The sequence below is a fragment of the Convolutriloba macropyga genome, chromosome 3, assembly GCF_964194025.1.
Source record: "Convolutriloba macropyga chromosome 3, txConMacr16.3, whole genome shotgun sequence".
Classification (NCBI taxonomy): Eukaryota; Metazoa; Xenacoelomorpha; order Acoela; family Convolutidae; genus Convolutriloba; species Convolutriloba macropyga.
Genome location: NC_134470.1, coordinates 40,578,256 through 40,605,303, shown reverse-complemented (window position 1 = coordinate 40,605,303; position 27,048 = coordinate 40,578,256). Strand labels below are relative to the sequence as shown.

Here is a 27,048-nt window from a genome sequence, read left to right as displayed (position 1 = left end):
TAGGAAATCTAAAAATAGAAGACTTCAAATCCTCACTACATAATAAATTACCAACACAAGAAGAAGTCAATAGCTTTAATAAAGACAACAATCATAAAACGGGTAAAGATCTAACTATAGAGCATTTACAGAATGATGTTGAAATTTTAGACTACTGCATGAATGAATATGTCAAATTAAGTATGAAAGAATTTGGACTCAACCCACTACACTATGTAAGTCTACCAGGTTATAGTTTTGATTGTTGGTTAATGTCAAGCGGTGTTACATTAGGTACATAGCAAGATAAACAAATGCTAGATTCTGTTGGAGCAAAAAGAGGTGGTATATGTGGAATAATGGGTGATAGATGTTAATAGTAATAATATGGCAGAGCATGACCGAAAGTCTATCTGGTACATGGACGCAAACAACCTCTATGGTTATGCAATGATGCAAAAGTTACCTAATAAGGATTTTGAGTTTTTTACTACTACTCTAGATCCGCGAACGGAATTCGTCCGTGACCAGCCAAGCGGGTTCCTCGATGCAATATGAATACTCCAGATGATAGTGATCATTGTTACTATATGGTTTGTGATATTGATTATACTAATGAATGTAAAGAGAGAACAGAACAGTTAGCACTAATGCCTAATAAGAGAAAGATAAATGATAATGAATTAGGTTACAGACAAAGAGATGGAGGCAAGGCAAGATCAGAGAAATTAATCTCAGACCAAAACAAAACAGAAAATATGGTTCATTATAGGATGTTAAAGTTCTATGTTAAGATTGGAGTAAAAGTAACTCCCTATATGGAAGAATGTGCATGAATCCTCTACACTTCTTTCAAAGCAAGTTCTTGCATGATGAAGAAAAGATAATGAAAAGTGTAAGTAAACCAACATTTAAGAATATAACTAGATATAGAGATTATAGCCAAATAGAATATATAAAGAAAAATAGAATATAGCTCACCTGTATATGTAGGAGTAACAATACTCGAACTTAGCAAAATACATATGTTTTCAAAATACAGATGTATTCTATAATATTCTACAACCATCCCTCAAAGATCTAACACTTCACTATATGGATACGGACAGTTTCGTATGTTATAGTGAAGGTAAAGTTAGTGATGAGCATATGGACTCAAGTAATCTAGACATATCTATAAAAACTAATAATAAAGTCCCGGCAAGTTTAAGCACGAGCTGGGGAGTAGGATTATTGAGGAATCTATAGCATTGTCCCCCAAAACATATAGCTTCAAACAATAGCCTAAAAACACTAAAGAAAAAGGAATAAAGAAGCATAATAATGCTAGATTTTTATAATGCATTAATGAATAATACACAGAGAACAGTAGATGAAATCAGAATACAAAAAGTTGGTGATAGCATGACAACAACAAAAACAAGTAAGATTAGTTTAAATATATTTGATGATAAAAGGTTTTATGTAAACAATATAAAAAGTTATCCACATGATAAGGAACTATATTTATTTAAAAGGGATTTGATAAATAGGATCCGAGAAGCGGCTTCACCGATTAAGAAACTATATAAAAATAAGGATAAGGATAAGGATGTAGATAAACTGATCTGCGAACAGATTTCGTCTGCGGCAAGCCAAGCAAGTTGGGGTACCAATGACTTCGTCCCTTCCATGATTAATGATATTAAAGAATTAACTATAGATAGCAATAGAAAATTAATAGAAGCAGCTATTATATTATATAACGAGTTATTATAATTCGCTATTTTAATTATAATTATAGATCTAATTCATACTTGGTATAATATTTTTATATTAAAAAATGACTAAACTAGAAACAATTATAGAATTAAAAAACCTAGAAAAACAAAACAGAAGAAATAGATTAGAAGATAAATTAAAACAACAAGAATATTATGGTGAAATAGAAGAGTTATTTGATCCTTTAACTAAAACACTAAATGCAAACAATGAAACATGGCTAGCTCATAATGAACACAATCTAGCATTAAGTGAACAAACCTTAAGAGCAATAGATTGGCAAAATCAAGAGTTAGATAAACAAACTAAAATGATCCAGCAAGCTGGCTCCCAGTTTAATGAAGCATTAATGAAGTCCAAAGACAAAGCTGTAGAGAAAGCTCGAGATAAACCAGGACTTTTAGTAGATAAAGACAGCTCAAATTATTAATTTAATGTCAGTTCAATCTAACCCTCAATTAAAGTTAAAGTTCGGAAAATTAGATATTGGTAAATTTGAAATGAACGGTGTTAAACTAATTTATCAAGAAAATGCAATTATAGTTAAGGATAATATATATGAATTTTCAGATGTGTTTATAAACTTTCTTACTAACCCAATTATAAAATATGGTGAAATCGAGGAAGATAAAAACAAAATTAAAAGGTTTTTATTTGATATTGGATATGATTTAGGAAAAGGGGATAAGAAACGTGCTAGATATAGAGCAATAAAACGTATAATAGGGGTAAAAGATGTATATGGTAGGGGATTAAATAGCACTCCCGATCAGGGAAACTGCTTGGCTTGTCACGAACAAATTTCGTTGAATAACCACAGACGGAGTCTGTTCGCAGATCCAATTAGTTTAATAGAAAGATTAGAATTATTAATACTAGAAACAAAAGCTGGTCATGATGGATTATATGAAATGCTAGATATATCTAATTAACTATTATCTATGAATATTATTAATCAAGAGCAACTAGATAATTTTGTTTTTAACTATGGTAAATGAAAAATGATGGAAAAACAACAACAACTATTAGCTAAAGAAGTATTTAGCCCTCAAATGACAAAGTTCAGAAGAGAAAGAATAATACCGTTATATAAAGATGAAAGATGGTCAGCTGATTTAATTGATAAATATTCCATAATGGCTCTGGCTATGACTTCAACCTACTATACAGTGAACTCTTCAAACAGAATAATGATAAAAGAAAAGTAGATAGCATACAACTAGCTGCCGGTAAGTCTAAGATGTTTAGCATTGGTTGTCTTAAATTCCTAGATAGTTATAACTTCTTAGCTATGCCTCTAGATCAAATGGCAAAGATATATGGGTGTAAAAATAAAACATTATATCCATATGAATACTTTGGTTTGGATGAGTTGGGCACCATGACGAAGTCGTATGGTAGTGGAACTACCAGTGGTAGCAAAGCTACCTATGATGAAGCTATAGGAAATCTAAAAATAGAAGACTTCAAATCCTCACTTCATAATAAATTACCAACACAAGAAGAAGTCAATAGCTTTAATAAAGACAACAATCATAAAACGGGTAAAGATCTAACTATAGAGCATTTACAGAATGATGTTGAAATTAGACTACTGCATGAATGAATATGTCAAATTAAGTATGAAAGAATTTGGACTCAACCCGCTACACTATGTAAGTCTACCAGGTTATAGTTTTGATTGTTGGTTAATGTCAAGCGGTGTTACATTAGGTACATAGCAAGATAAACAAATGCTAGATTCTGTTGGAGCAAAAAGAGGTGGTATATGTGGAATAATGGGTGATAGATGTTCATAGTAATAATATGGCAGAGCATGACCGAAAGTCTATCTGGTACATGGACGCAAACAACCTCTATGGTTATGCAATGATGCAAAAGTTACCTAATAAGGATTTTGAGTTTTTTACTACTACTCTAGATCCGCGAACGGAATTCGTCCGTGACCAGCCAAGCGGGTTCCTCGATGCAATATGAATACTCCAGATGATAGTGATCATGGTTACTATATGGTTTGTGATATTGATTATACTAATGAATGTAAAGAGAGAACAGAACAGTTAGCACTAATGCCTAATAAGAGAAAGATAAATGATAATGAATTGGGTTACAGACAAAGAGATGGAGGCAAGGCAAGATCAGAGAAATTAATCTTAGACCAAAACAAAACAGAAAATATGGTTCATTATAGGATGTTAAAGTTCTATGTTAAGATGGGAGTAAAAGTAACTCCCTATATGGAAGAATGTGCATGAATCCTCTACACTTCTTTCAAAGCAAGTTCTTGCATGATGAAGAAAAGATAATGAAAAGTGTAAGTAAACCAACATTTAAGAATATAACTAGATATAGAGATTATAGCCAAATAGAATATATAAAGAAAAATAGAATATAGCTCACCTGTATATGTAGGAGTAACAATACTCGAACTTAGCAAAATACATATGTTTTCAAAATACAGATGTATTCTATAATATTCTACAACCATCCCTCAAAGATCTAACACTTCACTATATGGATACGGACAGTTTCGTATGTTATAGTGAAGGTAAAGTTAGTGATGAGCATATGGACTCAAGTAATCTAGACATATCTATAAAAACTAATAATAAAGTCCCGGCAAGTTTAAGCACGAGCTGGGGAGTAGGATTATTGAGGAATCTATAGCATTGTCCCCCAAAACATATAGCTTCAAACAATAGCCTAAAAACACTAAAGAAAAAGGAATAAAGAAGCATAATAATGCTAGATTTTTATAATGCATAAATGAATAATACACAGAGAACAGTAGATGAAAGCAGAATACAAAAAGTTGGTGATAGCATGACAACAAGAAAAACAAGTAAGATTAGTTTAAATATATTTGATGATAAAAGGTTTTATGTAAACAATATAAAAAGTTATCCACATGATAAGGAACTATATTTATTTAAAAGGGATTTGATAAATAGGATCCGAGAAGCGGCTTCACCGATTAAGAAACTATATAAAAATAAGGATAAGGATAAGGATGTAGATAAACTGATCTGCGAACAGATTTCGTCTGCGGCAAGCCAAGCAGGTTGGAGTACCAATGACTTCGTCCCTTCCATGATTAATGATATTAAAGAATTAACTATAGATAGCAATAGAAAATTAATAGAAGCAGCTATTATATTATATAATGAGTTATTATAATTCGCTATTTTAATTATAATTATAGATCTAATTCATACTTGGTATAATATTTTTATATTAAAAAATGACTAAACTAGAAACAATTATAGAATTAAAAAATCTAGAAAAACAAAACAGAAGAAATAGATTAGAAGATAAATTAAAACAACAAGAATATTATGGTGAAATAGAAGAGTTATTTGATCCTTTAACTAAAACACTAAATGCAAACAATGAAACATGGCTAGCTCATAATGAACACAATCTAGCATTAAGTGAACAAACCTTAAGAGCAATAGATTGGCAAAATCAAGAGTTAGATAAACAAACTAAAATGATCCAGCAAGCTGGCTCCCAGTTTAATGAAGCATTAATGAAGTCCAAAGACAAAGCTGTAGAGAAAGCTCGAGATAAACCAGGACTTTTAGTAGATAAAGACAGCTCAAATTATTAATTTAATGTCAGTTCAATCTAACCCTCAATTAAAGTTAAAGTTCGGAAAATTAGATATTGGTAAATTTGAAATGAACGGTGTTAAACTAATTTATCAAGAAAATGCAATTATAGTTAAGGATAATATATATGAATTTTCAGATGTGTTTATAAACTTTCTTACTAACCCAATTATAAAATATGGTGAAATCGAGGAAGATAAAAACAAAATTAAAAGGTTTTTATTTGATATTGGATATGATTTAGGAAAAAGGGATAAGAAAAGTGCTAGATATAGAGCAATAAAACGTATAATAGGGGTAAAAGATGTATATGGTAGGGGATTAAATAGCACTCCCGATCAGGGAAACTGCTTGGCTTGTCACGAACAAATTTCGTTGAATAACCACAGACGGAGTCTGTTCGCAGATCCAATTAGTTTAATAGAAAGATTAGAATTATTAATACTAGAAACAAAAGCTGGTCATGATGGATTATATGAAATGCTAGATATATCTAAGCAACTATTATCTATGAATATTATTAATCAAGAGCAACTAGATAATTTTGTTTTTAACTATGGTAAATGAAAAATGATGGAAAAACAACAACAACTATTAGCTAAAGAAGTATTTAGCCCTCAAATGACAAAGTTCAGAAGAGAAAGAATAATACCGTTATATAAAGATGAAAGATGGTCAGCTGCTTTAATTGATAAATCATCTCCAAGTAAATACAATAATAATTATAAGTTTATATTAACTGTTATAGATACATTCACAAAATATGCATGGGCTATTCCATTAAAGAATAAATCTGGTTTATCTATAACTAATGGTTTTAAAATAGTATTAGGTGAAAGTAGAAAACCAGAAAAGTTATGGGTAGATAGAGGTAGTGAGTTTTACAATAAAACATTTAAATCTTTACTTAAAGAATATGAAACAAAACTATATTCAACTTATAGCGATTTAAAGGCTGTGTTTATAGAGAGATTCAATGGAACATTATTACACATAATTAATAAACCAATGTTCATCAATGGTGGTAATTGGGTAAATATACTAAATGATGCAGTCATAACATATAACAATAACATGCATTCAACAATTAATATGACACCTGTTGATGCTTCTAATAATCCCGATAAGGTTAAATACTATGTTAAATATACCAAAGCAACACCAAAATTTAAAGTTGGTGATTATGTTAGAAATGTAGATAAACGTAAAATCTTTTCTAAAGGATACACTTCTAATTGGAATAGAAAATTGTTTAAAGTTAATGAAGTTCTAAAAACACAACCAACAACATATAAAATAGAAGACATGAATGGAGAGACAATAGAAGGTAAATACTATAAACAGGAACTATTAAAATCCGAGTTTGACTTTGAATCTAATAATAAGGTGTTAGAATCATTGAATATATTTGTTAATATAAATAATAACAAGAAATAGATTTAACCAAGCGAAACATCATATGGGGAATGGAAACAACTTAACTCTAAGTAAGGCTCGTGGGTTATTTCTAGAAGATAATGATAATATTGATATGAAGGATACCTATAAAATTACGAATGTACATCCTCCTACAGATGAAAAAGATGTTGTTAATAAAGAGTATTGTGACAATAACTTATCATCCTCTTCTAATAAAATAGACATTTTAGGTAGAAACATAACTGAACTAAGAAAGGGTGACTTTGATAAAGTTACAACTAAAACATTACAACTAAATAAAACAAGTTAATGAAGAACGAATTAAAGAAATTATTAAATCAGCAAATGAAGTCTCAAAAACTGTTAAGTTTTGTAATAAAGTTGCTGCTGATACTATCTCTAAATATAATCAATTAAAACAAGAATTTGATAATAATAATAAGTTTAATCAGAATATCACTAACATACAACTAGATGATATGTTTACTACGGGTCTAAAAGAATTTAAAGAAATTAATAAAAAGACTAATTCTGCCGTTGATGAAGCACTTATAAAGAATAAAAGGACAATAGTACAATATATAATTGCTATACTTTTACAAAGTACGTTAGTTGATAATAAAGAGCAAGCAAGATTTGAGAAGCATTATGGTTTTAAACAAGAAGATATAACGAAAGAAATAGAAATTTTTTTTACTAATGAAAATAAGTAAAGCTATGATGGAGTCCATGAGTCAACCAACAGCACCGAGTGAGAGGTTACTGTACCCAGATCTATCATCTTTATCAGAGCGGCTGATAAACGAAACGATTCAAGCTAATAATAAATTTAACAACGATATTAACATTATAAAAGATATTAGAAACTATTATGAAACTGAAACTAATAACTATAATAAGGAGTTAAGTAGATATAAAAATTATATTAACGTAGCTGAGATAACAGAAATACTATTATCATCAAGGGCAACAACGGCAACAACAACATCAGTTGTATTAACAGGTATAGGATTACCTTATTCTATACCAACAGCTTTTGCCACAGCAACTGTTTGTGGTTCATTATCAAAAACAATTAATACTAAAATAAGAAATAAAATTATAAAGTATTCACAAATGTATATTTTAAGTACACAGTTTAGTGCCAAGTTTAATAGTTTATATACTAAATCAAGGAAAGATAATAAAATAGATAATGATGAAAATAATGAGTTTATATACTAAATCAAGGAAAGATAATAAAATAGATAATGATGAATATAATGAATTAGTTAAGGTATATGAGGATTATAAGAGGAACAAGAAAAACAAGCTGAGTAATTTTTTAAACTAAAGTTGATAGTGTTTAGTAATAATAGTGTGTTTAGTAATAATATTAGTATTAATATTTACCATTAGGAGTAGAATTAAACCATCTTTTCTTTGTACCTAAGTATAACCCTCTTCCTTTTTGCACTACCTTTATACCTTCACCAGTAGTTGAAAATTTAATTAAATCAGGTGTGGCTGATAAAGCAGCTCTAGGGTTTCTAGATGCAGCTACACTTCCTATTTTACTTGCTATTTCTAATGCTCTTACTGGATTATTAGCAACTTTCTTTCCAAAGTTAACCGTAGCTTTACCAACACGTTTAAAGAAATCTTTCAATCCCTCAGCTTCTATTTTTGCATCAGATACTGTCATTGATTTATTCCTTCTACATTTAGTGCAGGATCCTCTTAACATTTTAGTACCTTTTGAAGTAATAGCTCCACTTATATTATTAGTATCACTATAATGTCTACCTCCTACGCAAAATGAATTAGTTTTGAACTTATTTAAAAGACTCATTTCTATATTAAAAAATGGAAGTTAAAAAGTATAATCCCTTTGCTGTTATTAAACCTAAGGTGGTTGTTCCATCCGCGATCGAAGCTCGAAGCCCAGGGTTAAACCTAAAGCCAAACCCAAACCCCAAACTGAACTTGAAGCTAGAGGCTTAGCTCTAGAGAATAAAAAGAAATTAGATATTATTTATGCTAAGGGTTTTGTTAAGACTAGTAGGAAATAGTTTGATTATCATTGATTTAGTCATTGTTTAGTCATTGGTTAAGTCAATAAATATCATTTATTATAACTATGACTTAATTATAACTAAGACTATGTCTATGATATAATAGGCCTCCGGCCATTAATCTCTACGAGATTATATCAACCATCTTATTACCATCACTATTAACACTAATAACCTTTCTAGTTAATACTAATGCATGACATATAACAACTGCAACTGCAGCACCAAATTTAAAATTAAGTTGTATCGGTTGTGGTCTTATATGATCACTTTGATATCTAGTATCAAATACATATATTCTATAACTACTTTTAAATGTTCTATGATTTATATATGATTTTATATTATGTGGTAGCCCATTATAATCTTTATTAAAGCTAACAATCTCTTTAAACGCCTCATTATAGTTATTGGTACCATAATTTATATTCATTCTATCCTCAGGATAAAACTCGCTACCAATCTTACAATAACATTCAGTAACATTCGTTATATGAAATGTACTTGCATCATGAGTTTGTTCATTAACATTATTATTTTCAAAACCAACTATTATATTGTGGTCTTTCCATACCACTTTCCATACATAGATCAAAACAAAAAGTTAGTAGCATTGGGTACATTCTTATAAAATGTCTTTCTTTCATAATAACTAAAGTCTACATTATTCTTTTTACTTAAACCCTTTTGCACAATAATTCTATTGTCATTACTAGGATCAATACTGGGCACACACCATGATATATCTCTAATATCTATATTACCATCATTACCAACTTCATCAGCACCAGCATTAACTCTAAATAGAGCTCTATCATTATTATTTCTTTTTAATATTAGTTTAAATCCTAAACCATATATAATCTTTTCTAAATCATTAACAAAACCAAACAGATCTCTCGTCTTAATCATCATTTATATATGACCTCGTTCTGCACCAATATGGTCACCTTTAAGTTGATTATCTCTATTACCTTGATTTCTAACAAAACCAATCTCATATTCATCATCAGTACTAGTTAATAACTTATACATCAATAGATTAGGATGAAAATGATCTATACATTCAATAGGTCCTACCACCACTAGTTTCAAGCTTAACTGAACTAAATAATGCAATGATACCATAATTAACTAATCTGATATTAGCATTATTATCAAATACACCACCAGCATCATCTGATACAACAAACTCTATCTCTAGATATGAATCACGCAAATTTAAATGATTCTCTTCTCTATTGAGTATAATAATAATATTAGTATTGATTGTATTGATTGTTGCTAGATTATTTGGTTTATACTTTATAATCTTATTTTTGTGTATGTCATTATTATAACCATAAGTTGTGTCCAAATTAAAATCCATTTTTGTAAGTCAAAAAATGACAGAAAATTTATTTCTATATGAACTACAAAAGATACATGAAACGTGATCTAAAACTAAAGAAGAGCATATACTTAACTTTATAATGATAAAGCCAACAGAAAATTTTAACTTTAGTGAACCTATACTTAACTCGTCAAAATTAGGTTTAATTAGATTATCTGTTTATAATTCGGTGTTTAATGTGAATAGAAGGAAAAATCATTTCTTATATGATACCCGAGGTGAAACATGGACAGATACCCGTATTTTAGCTGTTATACCAGGTGCATATGAATTAATCGAAATAGCAGAATTAATAAAAGAAGAAACTAATGTTAATGTTATAATAGAACCTGATAAGAATACAATGAAAAGTTTAATGGAAATAAAACAAGGTGTAATTAACTTTGACATAGAAAATTTAATAGCCCCATTACTAGAATTTAGAAAAATAGTTTATAAAAAAGGTAAATATACATCTCAGAAAATTGTTGATGTTATGGGTTTTAGTACTATTAACATTCATTGTAATGTGATATCTGGTGTTAAAGATAATGGGAATAACACAGACATACTATACACTTTTACTCTAACAGAACCACCAGGTTACTTGATAAATATTATACCAACTAATATCTTGTATCAAAATGTAACTTAAAATAGAATATAAAGTTTCATATTAAAGATGAGCATGGAAGACCTAGAGACTTTAATTGTGATGTATTGAGTTTTACTTTGCATCTGGTGTAGATATAGATATAAACAAACAAACATAAACTTAATTACAAAACTCTCCGATCCCAATTAATTCTTAGTTTACCATTAATATTTTTATTTTTAGTTATACCAATGACAATATAATTATAAGGCTATTTCCATACCTTATTACATATATTAGCAAAATCATTATAGCTAAGTTCAATATTATTAATGAAATCTTGATATATCGATGCTAGGACTTTACCTCTCTGTTCAAAAAAAATAAATAGATTACAGTTCTCTCTAACACTCTGCCTATCCAGAGAGAACAGGTTTTGATAAAGATATATCATATTGCAATTATTATGTCTACCTCTACAAAAGTATTCATTAATAACTGGTTCTTTGGCTCTAACATCATCGAACATCATTAGTTTCTTTAAGTCTTTGGGTAGTTTATCAGGAGATGGTAAATCTTTTATATCTTTAATAAATTCTATAATTGCTTCATCGTCAACAGAGTTGCGACTTTGTCGATTATAACTCTCTACACCTTCATATCGATCACCAGTAGGACCAATGATGTATAGCTTATCAAAATATATACTAGCAAGAATTAGTTTTTTAATAAGAATGTCTTACCACATTCACTAGGACCAGATATTATACAACTAAAGTTGTCTGGGAATTCAGCTTAAGTAATTATATCATCATTATTTAGCCATGATAGTAGATCTTCATTTATGTTTACAGAGATATTGTTACTAAGACATTCTTTGTTGTTAGATTTACCCAATTGATGTTTTTCATCATCTAGATATATTAAATTATCTTTATCGTTATCATTATCAGTAACACTCATTATCATTAACATTATCATTATCATTAACATTATCATTAACATTATCATTATCTTTATCATTAACATTATCTTTAACACTATCATTATCTTTATCATTATCATTATCTTTATCATTAACATTATCTTTAACACTATCATTATCTTTATCATTATCATTAACATTAACATTAACATTATCATTATCAATAACATTATCATTAACATTAACATTACAACCTAAACAAAAACACTCATTATATATTTCCGGATATTTAAATTGATTAACTAGAATATTCAAAGCACTCTTAATTCTAAATCCTCTATCAATAAGATAGATCATATATAAACAATAAGCCCCACAATAAGATTCATCATATTGTTGTATTCTTTCATTAGAGCCTAGATCAACATATTCTTCTAAAAATAATGGTGGGGTCTCCACACCAAAACTATCAAAGTAATGCACAGGACCACCTTCTCTTATAACTAAAAACCAATGGGTACCTTCAGTTGGATGCAGATTTACAATAATGTTTGAGTTAGGTTCCCCGATACTATCTGGAGTCTCATCTCTCATTACTATTTCAATTGGTGTCAGACTTATATCTTTAACTATATCTTTTATTCTGATATCGCTCATAGCACTATTATCAATATTAAATTTATTTTTGAATTCCTCAAAAGTTAGGATAAGCATTTTTATATAGTAAATTTAATAAGTCTAAGTCTAAATCAAGTCTATATTATATATATATATATATATATATATATATATATAATGGAGACAGGTAACACAATTATAATTTTTATTTTCTTAATTGGAATTTGTTATATAATATACGATTCAATACCAAGTAAATACACAAAACTAGAAGAAAACTTTGGTGGATTTATGAATAGGAGTCTAGTTAGATTTGAATATGAAAACTCACCATTACATACTATTGTTTATGGTGGAACTGGTACAGGGAAAACATATTTTATTAGACAATACTTAAAATTATACTCAGACCAAAACCAAGACCAAAACCAAAACCGGGACCAAAACCAAGACCAAGCTAAAAATATCGTTATAGTGTGTAGAGATGACAGAGACTGGATAGATCCTGAGTCTAATAAGTTTTATACTGGGTTTAATAAATGTGATATGATCAAAAAAATATGCATAAATTTCAAAATTGTGTAATAGTACTTGATGATATGGGTGATAGGTTAAATAAGGATATAGCTTATTATTTTACTGAAGGTAGGCATTATAATATTCAAATGATTGTAATGTGTCATAAACCAGCTCAAATAATTAATACAGCAAGAATGAGTTGTGATACTATTTATTTAACAACTTATAATGGACCTGATCTTTTTAAAAACTTTAATGAGATATATAAATGTGAACATGACTAGTAAAATAGTAAGTGACTTAAATAGTAACCATTATAATCGTACAGATGGAATGTCAGATGAACTTCGTTATGGTATAACTAAATATAATAAGAACTTTTATTATTATTAATAGTAATAGAGAAAGGATATATGATTCAAGAGTTGGTTTCCTTGATTTAAAAGCTCTTAGTTTAAAGGATGAATTAGAAAGAGAAGATATAAATAAGCTTATAGCATATATGAAACCACTCATGATAAATGAAACAGATAGAAATACCATTAATCATGATAATTATCAGTTTTATTTTAATAAACTTCTTACTTTAAATAATATTAAAATTCAGAATGATATTTTAAAAGAGATGGTTAAAGCAAAAGGTTTAAAACAATTATCAAATATTGGTGGAAAAATAGGTTGGGGTTTAGTTATAACTAGTAATATTTATCCTGATTCAATAATAAAAACTGTTGGAGCCGTGGCAATGAGTGCAAGCAATATGTTGAATAGAGTAAACACTTTGGTTAACGTTGGATATGGAGAAGATCTGCCAAGCAGGTTCCCTGATGGTGAAACATGGACAAAGTCCTATCTGGGAACCAGTTACACTGATGGTGAAACATGGACAAAGTCCTATTTGCAAAGTGATTATACTGATACACAAAGTGATTATACAGATCTGGGAACCAGTTACACTGATCTAAAAAATAGTTTAGTTAATGGGGCACGTAAACTTGTTACACCCTTAGAAAAACTACAAGAAGAATATATAAATGAAGAGATGGGAAGTTTGAATAGAAAGGGAGGAAAGTTTTTAACCAGACTATATGGAAATAATGAAGAATTTAGAGAAGAGATTACAAATTTTGTTAAAGATAAAAAGAATTAGACCTTGAATTGATTTTAGATAAGAGATGTAAAATTAATACACTCAATACGTTAGGAAATAAAAAATTAGCAGAGTGTATCACATCTTAAGATATTACTAAAGATTTAATTGAAATCATGGCGAAGCGGTTACACCGATGGTGAAACATGGACAAAGTCCTATCTGCGAAATGATTAGGTAAATATTAAAGTTTACCCTATTATAAATGCTTTTAAAATGTTTAGAGTGTAGCTATAAATATGGAAACATTGCTGTTTTAAAATATCATTATGAATCATGTCATAAAGATGAAACTGATTAATGTATATGTGGTAATATAATAGTAAGTGGTATTTGTGCTAAAAATTTTTCTCCATGGGGTTGTTCTTTAAAAAATGAATCTAATTCTAGTTCTAGCTCTAGTTCTAGTTCTAGCTCTAGTTCTATCTATGACTCTAACTCTAACTCAGACCCTAACCCTAACCTTAACCCAGAAGTCTTAATTAGAAGTTGTACTAAATGTAATTATATAAAACCACTAACTGATTTTGATGAGAGTAAGTATACATGTAGAAGTTGTACTTCAGCTAAAGTTAATTGTCCATATTGTGCTTGTGTTGTGAGATATGATGGGATACGGGCTCATGTAAAGAAACAACATCCAGATGTAGATATACCCAAAGGATTTAGTAGAAATTTGAGTGACAAAACAATTAATCCTAGTTGGCAAAGCAAGACTGTAAGTCCTTTAGTTATTAGCCAAACTGAGGAAAGTTGTTCGTGTAAATATTATAATTTTGTATCATTTCTTATTAATAATGGGTTAAATATAGAAAAAGTAAAAGAAAATATAAATTTATTGAAGAGTATAGATAATTTGAAATAAAAGCATAAAAAATAAAAAAGAGGGATTCACTCTTTAAGAGCGAAAAAGAGCGATCTTTCTACTGGGGGATCACCCCGAATAAGAGTGAATCGCTCTTAAAGAGTGAAATGTAAATTTTGCTTTGATTTTTTGTTTTATTTTTGATTTTAATTGATTTCTGATTGATTTTTGATCGGATATAGAGCTAATACATAGTAGTGGATAAAACAAGGAAATCAACAAGTAGTAAAATATGGCCCTATTCGACATGCGCGATTAGCGTTTTTGGAGAAAGGGTCAAATTTTGCTAGTGGTTGATTCCCTTGTTTTATCCACTACTGTGTAATAAGGTGTAGGGGTGGAGTGGTGAAAGAGCGTCCGTGTGTGTGTACGTGTGTCTGTGTCAGGTTGTGTGTGTGTATGGGGGTGGATATTTACTGGAAGGGGCTTTTTCTCTTTCTTTCTTTCGAAAATTATTATACCTTCTGGTCCTCAAATTTTCCACTAATAATCCCAGAGTTCATAAGCAATCATCGAACATCCGTGCCTGGCGAGCTTCAAGAACTGAATAATTTCAAACCCTGATAAAGTGAGGTACTTTTTAGTCAGCAAGCTAATCGAAACACTAGCCTGAACTGTTTTGTGTCTTATTAAAGAAACTTACTGGCCAGAATCTGTCTTTGTTGAGCATGAATTTCTTCTTGGAGTCCGGCAACGTACAGCTGTTCTGTTCGTCTCTCTTCACACGCAGGTCTGCTAGGCATTTCAGAACCTTCAAACACACGAACGTCATTCAAAAAGAGTTCAAGAAAGAACTCACATTTATGTGAGCAAGAAGGGAACATGGTCAGATCCACAAAGGTCTACTGAAGTCTGTCTACGCAGTGAGATGTATTGCATTTTTTGAACATTTCAGCCTTCAGGATTTGTAAGAAATAATTGATGACGGGCCAGTCTATCAGCAGCTTTCCATCTCTACCGAAGGTAAAGGTTAACAATTTTTCTCACGATTTTATAGCAAAAATTAAAATTTTTCCTGATTTTAAACCTCAGAAAAGGTGATACTTAATATTAAAACATCAAACAATTTCCAATCACATCAATTTCCATATTCATGTAGACAAAAAACAATTCCACGGTAGACTTTGAAAGGTATCAAAATTTATATTTTGCGATTTTCGAACTCGGAATTGGCGTTGCCAATTTATAATCAGATGCTTGAATATATTTTATAGTTACATAAACAGGGTAAGAGAAATGCTGAAAAGATTTAAGAGAACAAATTAGAAAAAGTATGAAAAATGTTTTTCAAACGGGTGGTTATAGATTTTTTTACCCTCGGAAACGGCGAAAATCAATTTTTGAACAAAGAATGCATGTAAACGGTCCGTAACCGTTTAGCCCCCCAATCCTTCACCTTATTTAGTTCAAATTTATTGAGTTCATATTCATAATCGCTATAAAAGTCATATCTCTAACTTTGAATTTTCATGACTTTCAATGCCAAACCTTTTCATTATCATACCTGAGTTTTATCGTGCCACACTTTACTTTGATCGTAAAAGCGGGTATAAATCACACCTTTGTAAGCTATTATTTAACAAGCATACAAGCTTATAGAAGCATACACATCAAAATAAACTCTTGAGAATCAGTCGTTGTCTCTGAAAGCGGATCAGACTAAACAAAGGATAACAAATTTTGGCGCAGCCTAGGTTTTAAAACCGAACCATCGACTCACAATACAGAGACAACTTAAAATTTCTGACTTGTAGTTTTTCACTAAAACTTTAAAAAATCCCACCAACTAGCTGAATTAAACGTGCTATAGATTTTTCCATCTGATATTTTTAGCACTTCAAATTTATAGGCTGTCAGGCTTTCTAAGTACGTTACAGATCGATGACCTTCCCCCTGCATCGTTCGTTGCACTCCGAACATTAAGATGCAATCCGCTCAATGCAGTTCTCTAGTCCATGCGGCTAGAGGTCCCACATTTGCTAATAAGATTGACTGGGGCCTGAGCGGGTGAGGCTGCGGGTTCTCTTTTGAACCAACGCATAGGCTTACGACGGGGATAGTCGAACATATACATAGGTAGCAAAGCCCGATCTTTCTTAGATTATAGGACGTTCTAGTTCAGCTAAAACTCTATGACCCTAAGTCTAGCGAAAAAGCCTTAAAAATTCAGGGTTCGATTCAGCCCTTCTTACAATCATACAGACAATAATGCTGATTCTGATTTACAGTTTTGCACCTGCTGACACACAAGTGCAAAAGTTTTTGTTTCTAGGCACAAAATTTTCTAAAAGGTAAAACAGTATCCTCCCCAGGTTACGGTGTTTCTCTGCGACCGTGACCAGACAAAATCCTCCCCACAACGCAAAGCGTACATAAAATACTTTAAAAAAGAGCATTCAAGCAAGATTTGGTAAAACATAAGACAACCAAACCATTGTTAGCTGTCCACAACAGCAACATAATTAGCAGTCAAGATGTTTTAGATAAAAAAAAACGATTACTAAGCGTTCTAACAACATTTTAAGTGCTAACTGTAAGTGCAGTGACTCATAACACTCATAGTGCAATAAAGTTTTTTGTGAATGTCATCGTGCAACCCTAAACTAAGTAACCATTAACCAATGAGAAAAACCAAAGCCATGTCAAGCAAAACCAAAACAAAGTCAACCTCCAAGGCTCAACTCATGCAGCTCTTGAAGTTCACAGTCATTGAGTGGGAAGCAGCACAAGACCTACTCGACGAACAAATGCAGCAAACAGAAGCAGCAGCAGACCTCCAAGAGCTCGTTGACGAACTTCGACTGCAAAAAGCGGAGCTTGATCGCATGTTTAACGAACTCATAGAACAACAGTTGACACAAGAAGAGTTCGACACTGTTGCTGCAGAGTCTGCACAGAGAAATTGCAAATGGCTGAGAATCAAACAAAAAATCAGATTGCTTCATGGGTCAAACCATCAAAAGTTCATCTCTTCCGACACCTCCTCGGAAGAACCCAACAAACTACGGAGTAAGGTTGTTGTTTCAGGAACCAGACGTAAACAACCAAGTGGAATGAGACGTAAAACGCCAATGCAAAATGCAGGTGAAAACGCTGAGAGCTGGGATGAGGTGTTCAGTTCTGATTACCATGATGGTGTAACGTCCAAAAACAGTCATCGTGATCTTCAAAAAGAGAGAGCAAGTGTAGCAAAATACAACGCTCCGCATCAAAACCAGAGATTAGTGAGATACAGGAGCATGGCAGCCTCAGTGAAGATGCGAAACAGGTTCAGAGTTGCCCGATTTTTGATGTGAATGTCCCAAATCAAGGTTTTGCTAACCTCAATATTTCAAGCGATCAACCATCAGACACTGTGTACTGGAATTCCGGTACCACACCTGGATTTCAACCTCGAGCAATGCCTGACAATTTCCCTCAACCGTTTGCAGACAATAACTATCCACGTGATCAGCAACAGGCACGTCTTTGTTCGGTAGTCAAATGAATCACTCATTCCCAGAGACAAACAAAATGATGAACGCTCCCAACGGGAGATTAATCGCCACTTAAATTTCATGCCACAACAGTTTTCTGAGCAACAGTTCCCACAAGGACCCCACAATTCTGAGTGGACCAATCATCAAGTGATGATGAATGCGTTCAGTCTACCAAAGATTAGTCTTGACCATTTCTCAGGCGATCCTTTGATGCGGCATCAATGGTACAGCTTTTTCAAGTCAACCATTCATGACAATCCAGCATTCAACTGTTCAAAAAACGACATACTTGCAAAACTCGGTAACTCACAAAGCAAAAGACTTCATCTGTGGTTACTCTTACAACAGAGACTTCTATAAGGAACGTCGAAGCATGTGAGTGCGTACCTCACGCAACTTGAACAATGGCCTAAGACCAGAATGGATGATCCCAGCAGCTTTATAAGTTTTGCATCCTTCCTCAGACGTTTGGTACAGACCTTTCGACTCCACCATTTTGAATCCGACCTAAAGGCTTCTGCGGTAGTTAAAGTTGCCAAGGAAAAGTTGACAACACCAATGACGATTCGCTGGAATCAACATGTAAGGAGCATGAGAACAGAGCAACCCAATTTGGCTGATATAGCAGATTGGATAAGCACATATGCAGAGGCTTGCGAGGATGTTTCTCCACAAAGACCACAAAGAACAGACCGGGTTGAACGGCTTTTCCAAGGCCATAAACACCAACATAATTCTTCAAATCAGCTCAAATTGTCAACTATGCTCTGTAGCAAGTCTGTAGCTGACCGTCAGCAATTGGTGATGCATCACAACTTGTGTGTCAACTGCTTGAAGAGACATGAGAGTGGATTCTGTAAATCAAAAATTCGATGTCTTGTAGACAGATGCAATGGGTTTCATCATTCAACTCTCCATCGAGACGACTTCAGGACTTTGCAGAGAGTGATTTCCAAGCAACGAGTAAAGGGAGATTTCAATCCAGGAACAACCCGGTGCATTCAGACTACGGTAGAAACTTCAGCCATACAACGTCTCAGCTTTCGTCAACAATCAGTAACACGCCAAATACCAACAACAGAAGGGGATACAATCAAAACAATTTCAACCCTTGTAATCCAAACTATGGAAACAACAGCTCGCATCAACCTGCCAATCAGCAGCACAGCAATCCTCAGCATTCTATTGACAGAAGTAACACTCAATTTCGATCAGTGACCAGCAACGAACTGATTGATGATTCATCAAAACTTCCACGCGTGCAAAACCACACAAGCAGCAGAAATGGGGAACCCACATGGATCAGAGCATTTATACAACTACAGGCAATACTAGTCACGCTTTTCTACAAAGACCTCAACATAGAGACTTATGCACTTTTGGACAGTGGAAGTGATAATACACAGATCACACAAAACATTGCTGATGCTCTTCGAATTCGAGTCCCCAAAGATATAGAACTACCTCTAGCTTCGCTACATGGGAAGCACACAATGACAACAGCTGATGTCATGATCGGAATTGGTTCACTTCGCAGCTCAAAACCGGTGACAAATCTTCCTGTGTACGCAACCTCCATCGATCAGTTCCAGATGCCAACTGTTCCCGCAGAAATGTTGAATAGACTTTGTAGGGACCATGATCATCTGGCAGAAGTCAATTTCCCTCAAATTCGTGACAACAAAATTGGAATACTCATAGGAGCTGATGCTTTTCTGGCTACTGTTCCAAGAAACTTCACTACCGGCAAACCAGGAACACCCTATGGAGTCAACACAATGTTAGGACGGACTTTGACAGGCCCTGTGCCACAAGAGTACTTTCAACCAAACAATACAGGAAGCAGCAACCACAACATCACTCTCATCAACCATCACAAGCGAGGTAGTGACGACCCGGACGAAAACCTTCTACATCTGTTTTGGACCTTTGAAGGTGTCAACTTTAGTCAGGGTTCTAAAAAGGGACAAAATGAAGAGGACCAGAAGGCACTAAAGACTTTGGTAGAGACCACATATCACAACGGGAAAAGATATGAGATTGGACTCCCTTGGCGAGAAAACGTCACACTGCCCAACATTTACTTCATGGCAAGGGTTCAGTGGCAAGCCCTGCAGAAGCGATTAGAAAGAGACAACCAACTGAAACAGAGATATATGACCACTATCTTTGATGATATGGATAAGGGATACATAACAGCTGTTACGAACCAGGATGCAAAGAACATTTGGTATCTACCATCCAGTCATCAACAAGCAAAAACCAGACAAGATAAGACGAATGACAAATGCAGCCTCAAAATACAAAGGGGTTTCTTTGAACGATGCACTGCTAACAGGACCGGACCTTTTGTGCAATCTACATGGACTTCTCCGGTTTCGTCAGTTCGAGGTTGCAGTAACAGCAGACATAGAGGCTATGTTCATGCAAGTTGGAATCAGAGAAGAAGACCAAGATGCTCTCCGTTTTTTGTGGAGCGACAATAATGAGGAGAGGACATCCAAATACCAACGACTCATTTTTGGAGCAACTTGTTCTCCCGCCTGCGCAATTTTTGTTCTGCAAAATTGCGCCAACGATAACAGACAAGAACATCCAAAAATATTTTACTCAATCACAAAACAGTTCTACATGGATGACTTCATTCAATTATTCTCAACAGAGGAAGAGGCAGCAAATACAGCGACTGAGCTGAAACATGTTCTCAAAACAGGGGGATTCAACCTCACCTAATTTCTCACCAATAACCTTGCTGTGCTGGAAATGATTCCTGAGGAAGATAGAATTGGAATTCTAAAGTTGCAAAGGACACTTGGTCAAACATGGAACCCTGAATGTGATCAACTTCTTTTTGCGAAACCGAAACTGAGCTATGAAAAAGAGAATTTCACACAGAGAAAGCTTCTCTCAATGGCTGCTTCTTTGTTTGATCCCGTTGGGATAATCTCGCCTTTTGCAATTCGACTGAGATGCATCTTGCAAAAAGTCATCAAACAAGGACACAATTGGGACCAGCTGCTATCAAAGGAACATTATAACGAAATTCAGCAATGGATGGAAGACTTCCAGAATATGCCTCCAATTCAAATCCCCCGATGTCTAGTTCCAAACGTCGACGGAACTCACGAGTTGCACACCTTCACAGATGCTTCACTTTCAGCAGTATCAGCAGTGGTGTACCTGAGGACAATCTCCGGTGACGGCTCAATAGCTACGCACTACCTCATCAGCAAATCCTTGGTGGCACCAACCAAACATTCCCAAGTTGGAGCTCGAAGCAGCTACATTGGGAGCAGAACTAGCAGGCTTCTGTGAGACCGAGATGACAATAGATGTGAAGAGCAAAAAATTTTGGACCGACAGCACAGTAGTACTCAGCTGGAACAAATCAAAGAGTCGACAGAACATGTACATCGCAAATAGGCTCAACAAAATTGCTGAGAACTCAAACAAAGACGATTGGCGACACGTACCAGGAAAAATGAACCCAGCCGATCATGGCACCAGAGGTCTAGCTCCATGTGATCTTCAAAAATTGTGAATAAAAGCACCTTCTTTCTTGATCAAACCTGAGAGCAAGTAGACATTCTCCGGTGACAAACCAGCTCAAACATACGCCACTCAAGTTGATGACAAGACCAGTGAAAAACCGTTGGTGGATCAAAACAGATTTTCAAACCGGCCTAGACTCCTTGGCACAATTAGGAAAGTGTTTAGAGCAGTACGCGTACTGAAGACGTCGATCAAACGCGACATACTTTGCGACTTGGACGACTTCGCGGCTGACGAAAACAAGGCTCGAACCTTTCTCTTGAGGATATCTCAGTCCACACACTTCAAGGACACAGTTTCTCAACTTCAAAGTCGACTACCCCTAGACAAGAAGGACAAACTATTACGATATACACCCTTTCTGGATAGCGACGGACTCCTTAGGGTTGAGGGACGAACTCAGAAATCTGGATTGCCTTTTCAGAGCAAACATTCGGTGATACTCCACAGCAAGTGCAGAGTTGCCAAACTGCTTATCGACAAAGCACATCACGACTGCGGGCATCATGAAATTGAACATGATTGTGTACATATCCAAGCAACGTTCATGATAGTTGGAATCCGCAGAGCTCTAAGAACTTTAGGGAAGTACTGCTTCATCTGCAGACGCTGGCGAGCAGACAATGTCAGACCGAAGATGGCTCCTCTACCAAAATTTCGCTTACCGGAGCACTCCAAACTCTACCCATTTGTGAATACTGGAATGGACATGTTCGGTCCTTTTCACATTGAAAAATCCAGAAACCAGACAGAACTCAATTACGTCTGCATGTTTACATGCTTGGTCACACGAGCAGTACACTTGGAAGTTTGTGAGGACCTCTCCACTGACTGTCTACTAATGGCTATTCGACGTTTTGTATCCAGACGAAGATACCCTGATGTCATTGTTTCGGACAACGGAAAAAACTTTGTTGGAGCTAACCAGGCAATGAAACTCAATTTTAAGGAAGATTACAAACCAGACAACAACTACATGTGTCTCCAGCTGGCGCAACAGAACATCCAGTGGACGTTCAACCCACCTCTGGCACCGCACTTCGGAGGGGTTTGGGAACGACTTATCCAGTCAGCTAAGCGAAGCCTACTTGTTGTCCTCGGAAGCCGCCGACTAAACTTTTCAGTCTTCCATACAGTCGTAGCGGAGGCAGAAGGAATTCTTAATTCACGCCCACTGACGCATGTTGGGAGCACTTTGATCAACCAGGAACCATTAACACCGAATCATTTCCTAATGAGAAGACGCCACTTCTGCCTAAAACCTCTGGCAAATAACAGAACCAGGTTTTCAAGTAAAGACTTTAGGGAGTCACAGACCCTATTGGACCACTATTGGTCTCGTCTTCTCAAAGAGTTTGTACCGCAACTTAACAGACGGACAAAATGGCAGCAAGCCAACGCTGAGCTCAAGGAAGACGATGTTGTTTGGCTCTATAAAGATTTTACACCCCGAGGAATTTGGCCCATTGGTCGGATGATCAAAGCACATGTGAGTAGAGATGGAGTGGCAAGAAGCTTCGACATCAAGACCAGTACTGGCATAGTGCAACGCCCCGCAGTGAGATTGGGTAAAGTGTTTGAAACTGACGATGGTTCTTCTTCGTTAGCCGCGGAGGGTGAATGAATACTCCTTCAATCATGTCAAACTGATACATAAAACTCACTCAAGCGGAAAATTTTGAAGCAGTAAATTTGAATTTCTGATGTCAATTATTTTGTTCTTTTCTGATAAATTTATTTGCTAACTTTTGTTGTTGTTTGCCGGAGTGTAAACGGTCCGTAACCGTTTAGCCCCCCAATCCTTCCCCTTGCTATTTAGTTCAAATTTATTGAGTTCATATTCATAATCGCTGAAAAAGTCATATCTCTAACTTTGAATTTTCATGACTTTCAACGCCAAACCTTTTCATTCATTATCATACATGAGTTTCATCGTGCCACACTTAACTTTGATCGTAAATGCGGGTATAAACCACACCTTTGTAAGCTATTATTTAACAGCATGCAAGCTTATCGAAGCATACACAGCAAAATAAACTCATTAGAATCAGTCGTTGTCTCTGAAAGCGGATCAGACTAAACAAAGGATAACAATGCATCACATCACATCACATCACATAATAATGCCGACTAAATCGGAAAACTGCTATTTATATTCAATAGCTGTCAAAATTACAAAACTGAAGTGATAAATTGCTCGGGCAAGATGCAATAGTCATCACTTTACTAAGAATAGTTAAATTGCAACAGAAACATTTTACCAACAAAATTTGTATTTTGCATGATAGCTGAGAAAAACGAGTCAATTAGACAAATGACAGAAAACCTAATTAGTATATAAATGCATTAAGTTTCTCGCATTAATAATTGCGGATTAGCACCAAGCAAAAAAAGAACACTCAATTAGCAAGTTGACACAGTAGTATAATCTTTCAGTGTATGTCAGTATTTATCCAAGATAGTTTATCAGTTGAACAAGAAAAATACATCAGAAATAAGTCAACGTTCAAATCTAAAATCCTTCCATGGAAGACTACAGTACGCTATCTGTTTTAAACTTTTCCTCAATTCGACCAGAAAATGGGATTTTAGTTGTTTTTTGAAAGCCTTCAGACTGGTATTGTTGCATTTGAGATTTGAAATGAGTATTACATTGTTCCATAAATCACAAATATTACGAAAAATTGTGTTCTTGAAAATTTGGCAGTTGGACCGCACAGGGTGGTACCACAAACCGGTAAGCTTTTGTTTTATAATCTGAGAGTTTGGAAAATCTAAGTTTCTGTATGGAGTAATCTCGTTTTGATTTATTTTTAAATAAACTATAATTTTGGATTTCAGAGAGAAACTAATTGGGAGTATCTCATGTTTCAGTTTCAAATCTGCGGAGTTATCATATTTTCGTCTATCGCAGCAGGTCTTAACAGACCGACTTAGTTGTTTTCCAAAAGATATTATCAGGTTTTTACAAATACCGCTAAGTAAAGTAGCCGAATAATGGATGTGACTAAGAACTAGAGCACCCTAGAGCACACTAAGTTGAATTCTCGTTTTCATTGGAAAACCCTTTTTAATGGCCGATATAGTTTTTTCTACCACAAGCCATTTTCTTCAATATGCTTTTGACTTCTTCTTGAAAACTTAGCCGGCAGATTGCCGGAAAATAGCCGCGACAGACGCTTGTGGCGTTACATTAATTGAAACAACTATAGAAATAAAATAGACAGATCGACCATCAGTCCTTTAATAGACCACTAGAGTCTTTTGGTTAGCTTCGGACTGTCATTTTTAATACACATAAGCGGGTCTATCCCACTATAGCCCCCCATTATGGTATATTTACCATGATTGGGTGGGGGCTATAGGTTATCTGACCACTAAGCTGGGGGGCTATAATGGGAAAGACCCACAGAAGCTCTATAAGAAAGCCCTAATAGAGTTTTTCAAAATTAGCATCTTTTCCGTTTGTGCCCGCATCAGCTTGGTGGGCACATACTATTTGCACCCCGCAGAAGCAAGTGCACTATTTCCTACATTATGACTTACTATATCATGGCACGTGTTGTGTAACTGGGGGGGGGGGGGGCGAATAACGTACTGGGTGGCGCAAACGGGAAAGATCCCAAAATTAATATTCTAAATCAAAAACTCAAGACTCTATTAATCAAGAATTAGGGCATATATGTTTGGCACTACTTAGATGCACACTATTGACCTTTAATAAGTAAATGTTCAAAAAATTTAAAGTACAATAAGTGAGTTCAAGAAGTGAATTTTTTGAGTGAGGTAAGTCATTGAAAAAGTAAATTCCAAGAAGTCAGGGTAAGACGAAACAAAAATCTGTTAGACGCAGTAACAGAACATAGCAGGACAAGTCCTGAAATACACTTCAAAGAATTGAATGAAAAATAGAACTAATGTGCCTGACCAGCAGATCAGTTGAACAATCACAACCAAAAAGACAATCTCAGAGCTGAGAAACTAAAATAATCAAGCAAATTAAACAAGAAAATAATGATTGCTAAAACTCTTGAAGCTTTTACCCTGAAGGCCAAATTTGATACAATTCAATTTATTCATAAACTCAAGCATAAGACATGAAAGAGACTTAATATCCCTTTAGGTATATAAACTCGAGAAATATGACAAACGCTTCAAAAAACTGACAAGTGCAAAATTTAAATAATGATCCTAAATTTTGCGGCAATAAAACATTCAAAACGATTTTTGTTCTGTGGTGATCTGCCAAATAACCCACCTGCAAGATCTAAAAGTTTTGTTGGCCAATAAAGACAGTTAAACTCAGAACTGACAAAAAATTTCAGAAATAAAAAACAATTGCAAAATTTAGCAAAATATTGCTAAAATTCGTGATATTACCATCTTATGAACCGTTTCAATTTCTCCAGAAAATATCGATTATCTCTCTTGGAAAACATAAAAATTTCACTGGCTCATAAAGATCAATAAATTTGGAACATAACATTTTTCAGAAAGATAAATTTGTACCCTAAACCTTCACAAATACCATGGAAAATTTAAGGAAGAAAAGAAACGGCATTCAAAAACAAATTGAACAAAAAGAAACTAGAAAAATTTTAATGAAATTTTTAAATAGTACAAGGAAATATAAAGCCCAACAAAGTTCTTTTGCAATTAGAGCACTAAAAGGCTCGCAAAACAATGGGCAAGTCATAGTAGGCTAAGAAACTTGTCTAAGAGTATAAAAAGAAAAACTGCAAAAAAAAATAAAAATGGTTTAAAATTTCTCAATTTTTCAGTCATTTACAATTTGGAACATAACAATTGTTCTGTAAAGAAAAACAAGATCTATACCAAGAAAACTTTAGTCAATTGTCATCTGAATAATCCTTAAGTAGCAAGCTTCTATTCAGATCCCACTTAAAGCATTAAAACAAAAAAACAGGCAAAAATTCATATAATTTCGTCTAAAAATCAGCAAAAATGATGAAAAACATTAAACTCAAATTAAATACTTGAAACCTTCAATTCCTGTCAAAACAAACCTAAAACTAATACAATATCATAATCAAACCTCATAAGCAATAAAAGTTGCAAAAAAATGCTTTTAAAAGCCGCACGTGAACAAAAAAATTCGCTCGCTTCGAGAAAATTTTTTTCACACATC

The 27,048-nt window shown here is 33.8% G+C and overlaps 1 protein-coding gene across 1 annotated transcript in view; it reads right to left on the bottom strand.

Moving 5' to 3' along the window:
- Positions 1–27,048, bottom strand: part of LOC142336205 (mediator of RNA polymerase II transcription subunit 12-like protein) — a 305,636-nt gene that overhangs the window by 252,872 nt on the left and 25,716 nt on the right. The window contains exon 3 of the mRNA XM_075384862.1: positions 15,512–15,619. Coding sequence (XP_075240977.1) covers positions 15,512–15,619 — 108 coding nt within the window. The remainder of the gene's footprint in view (positions 1–15,511; positions 15,620–27,048) is intronic.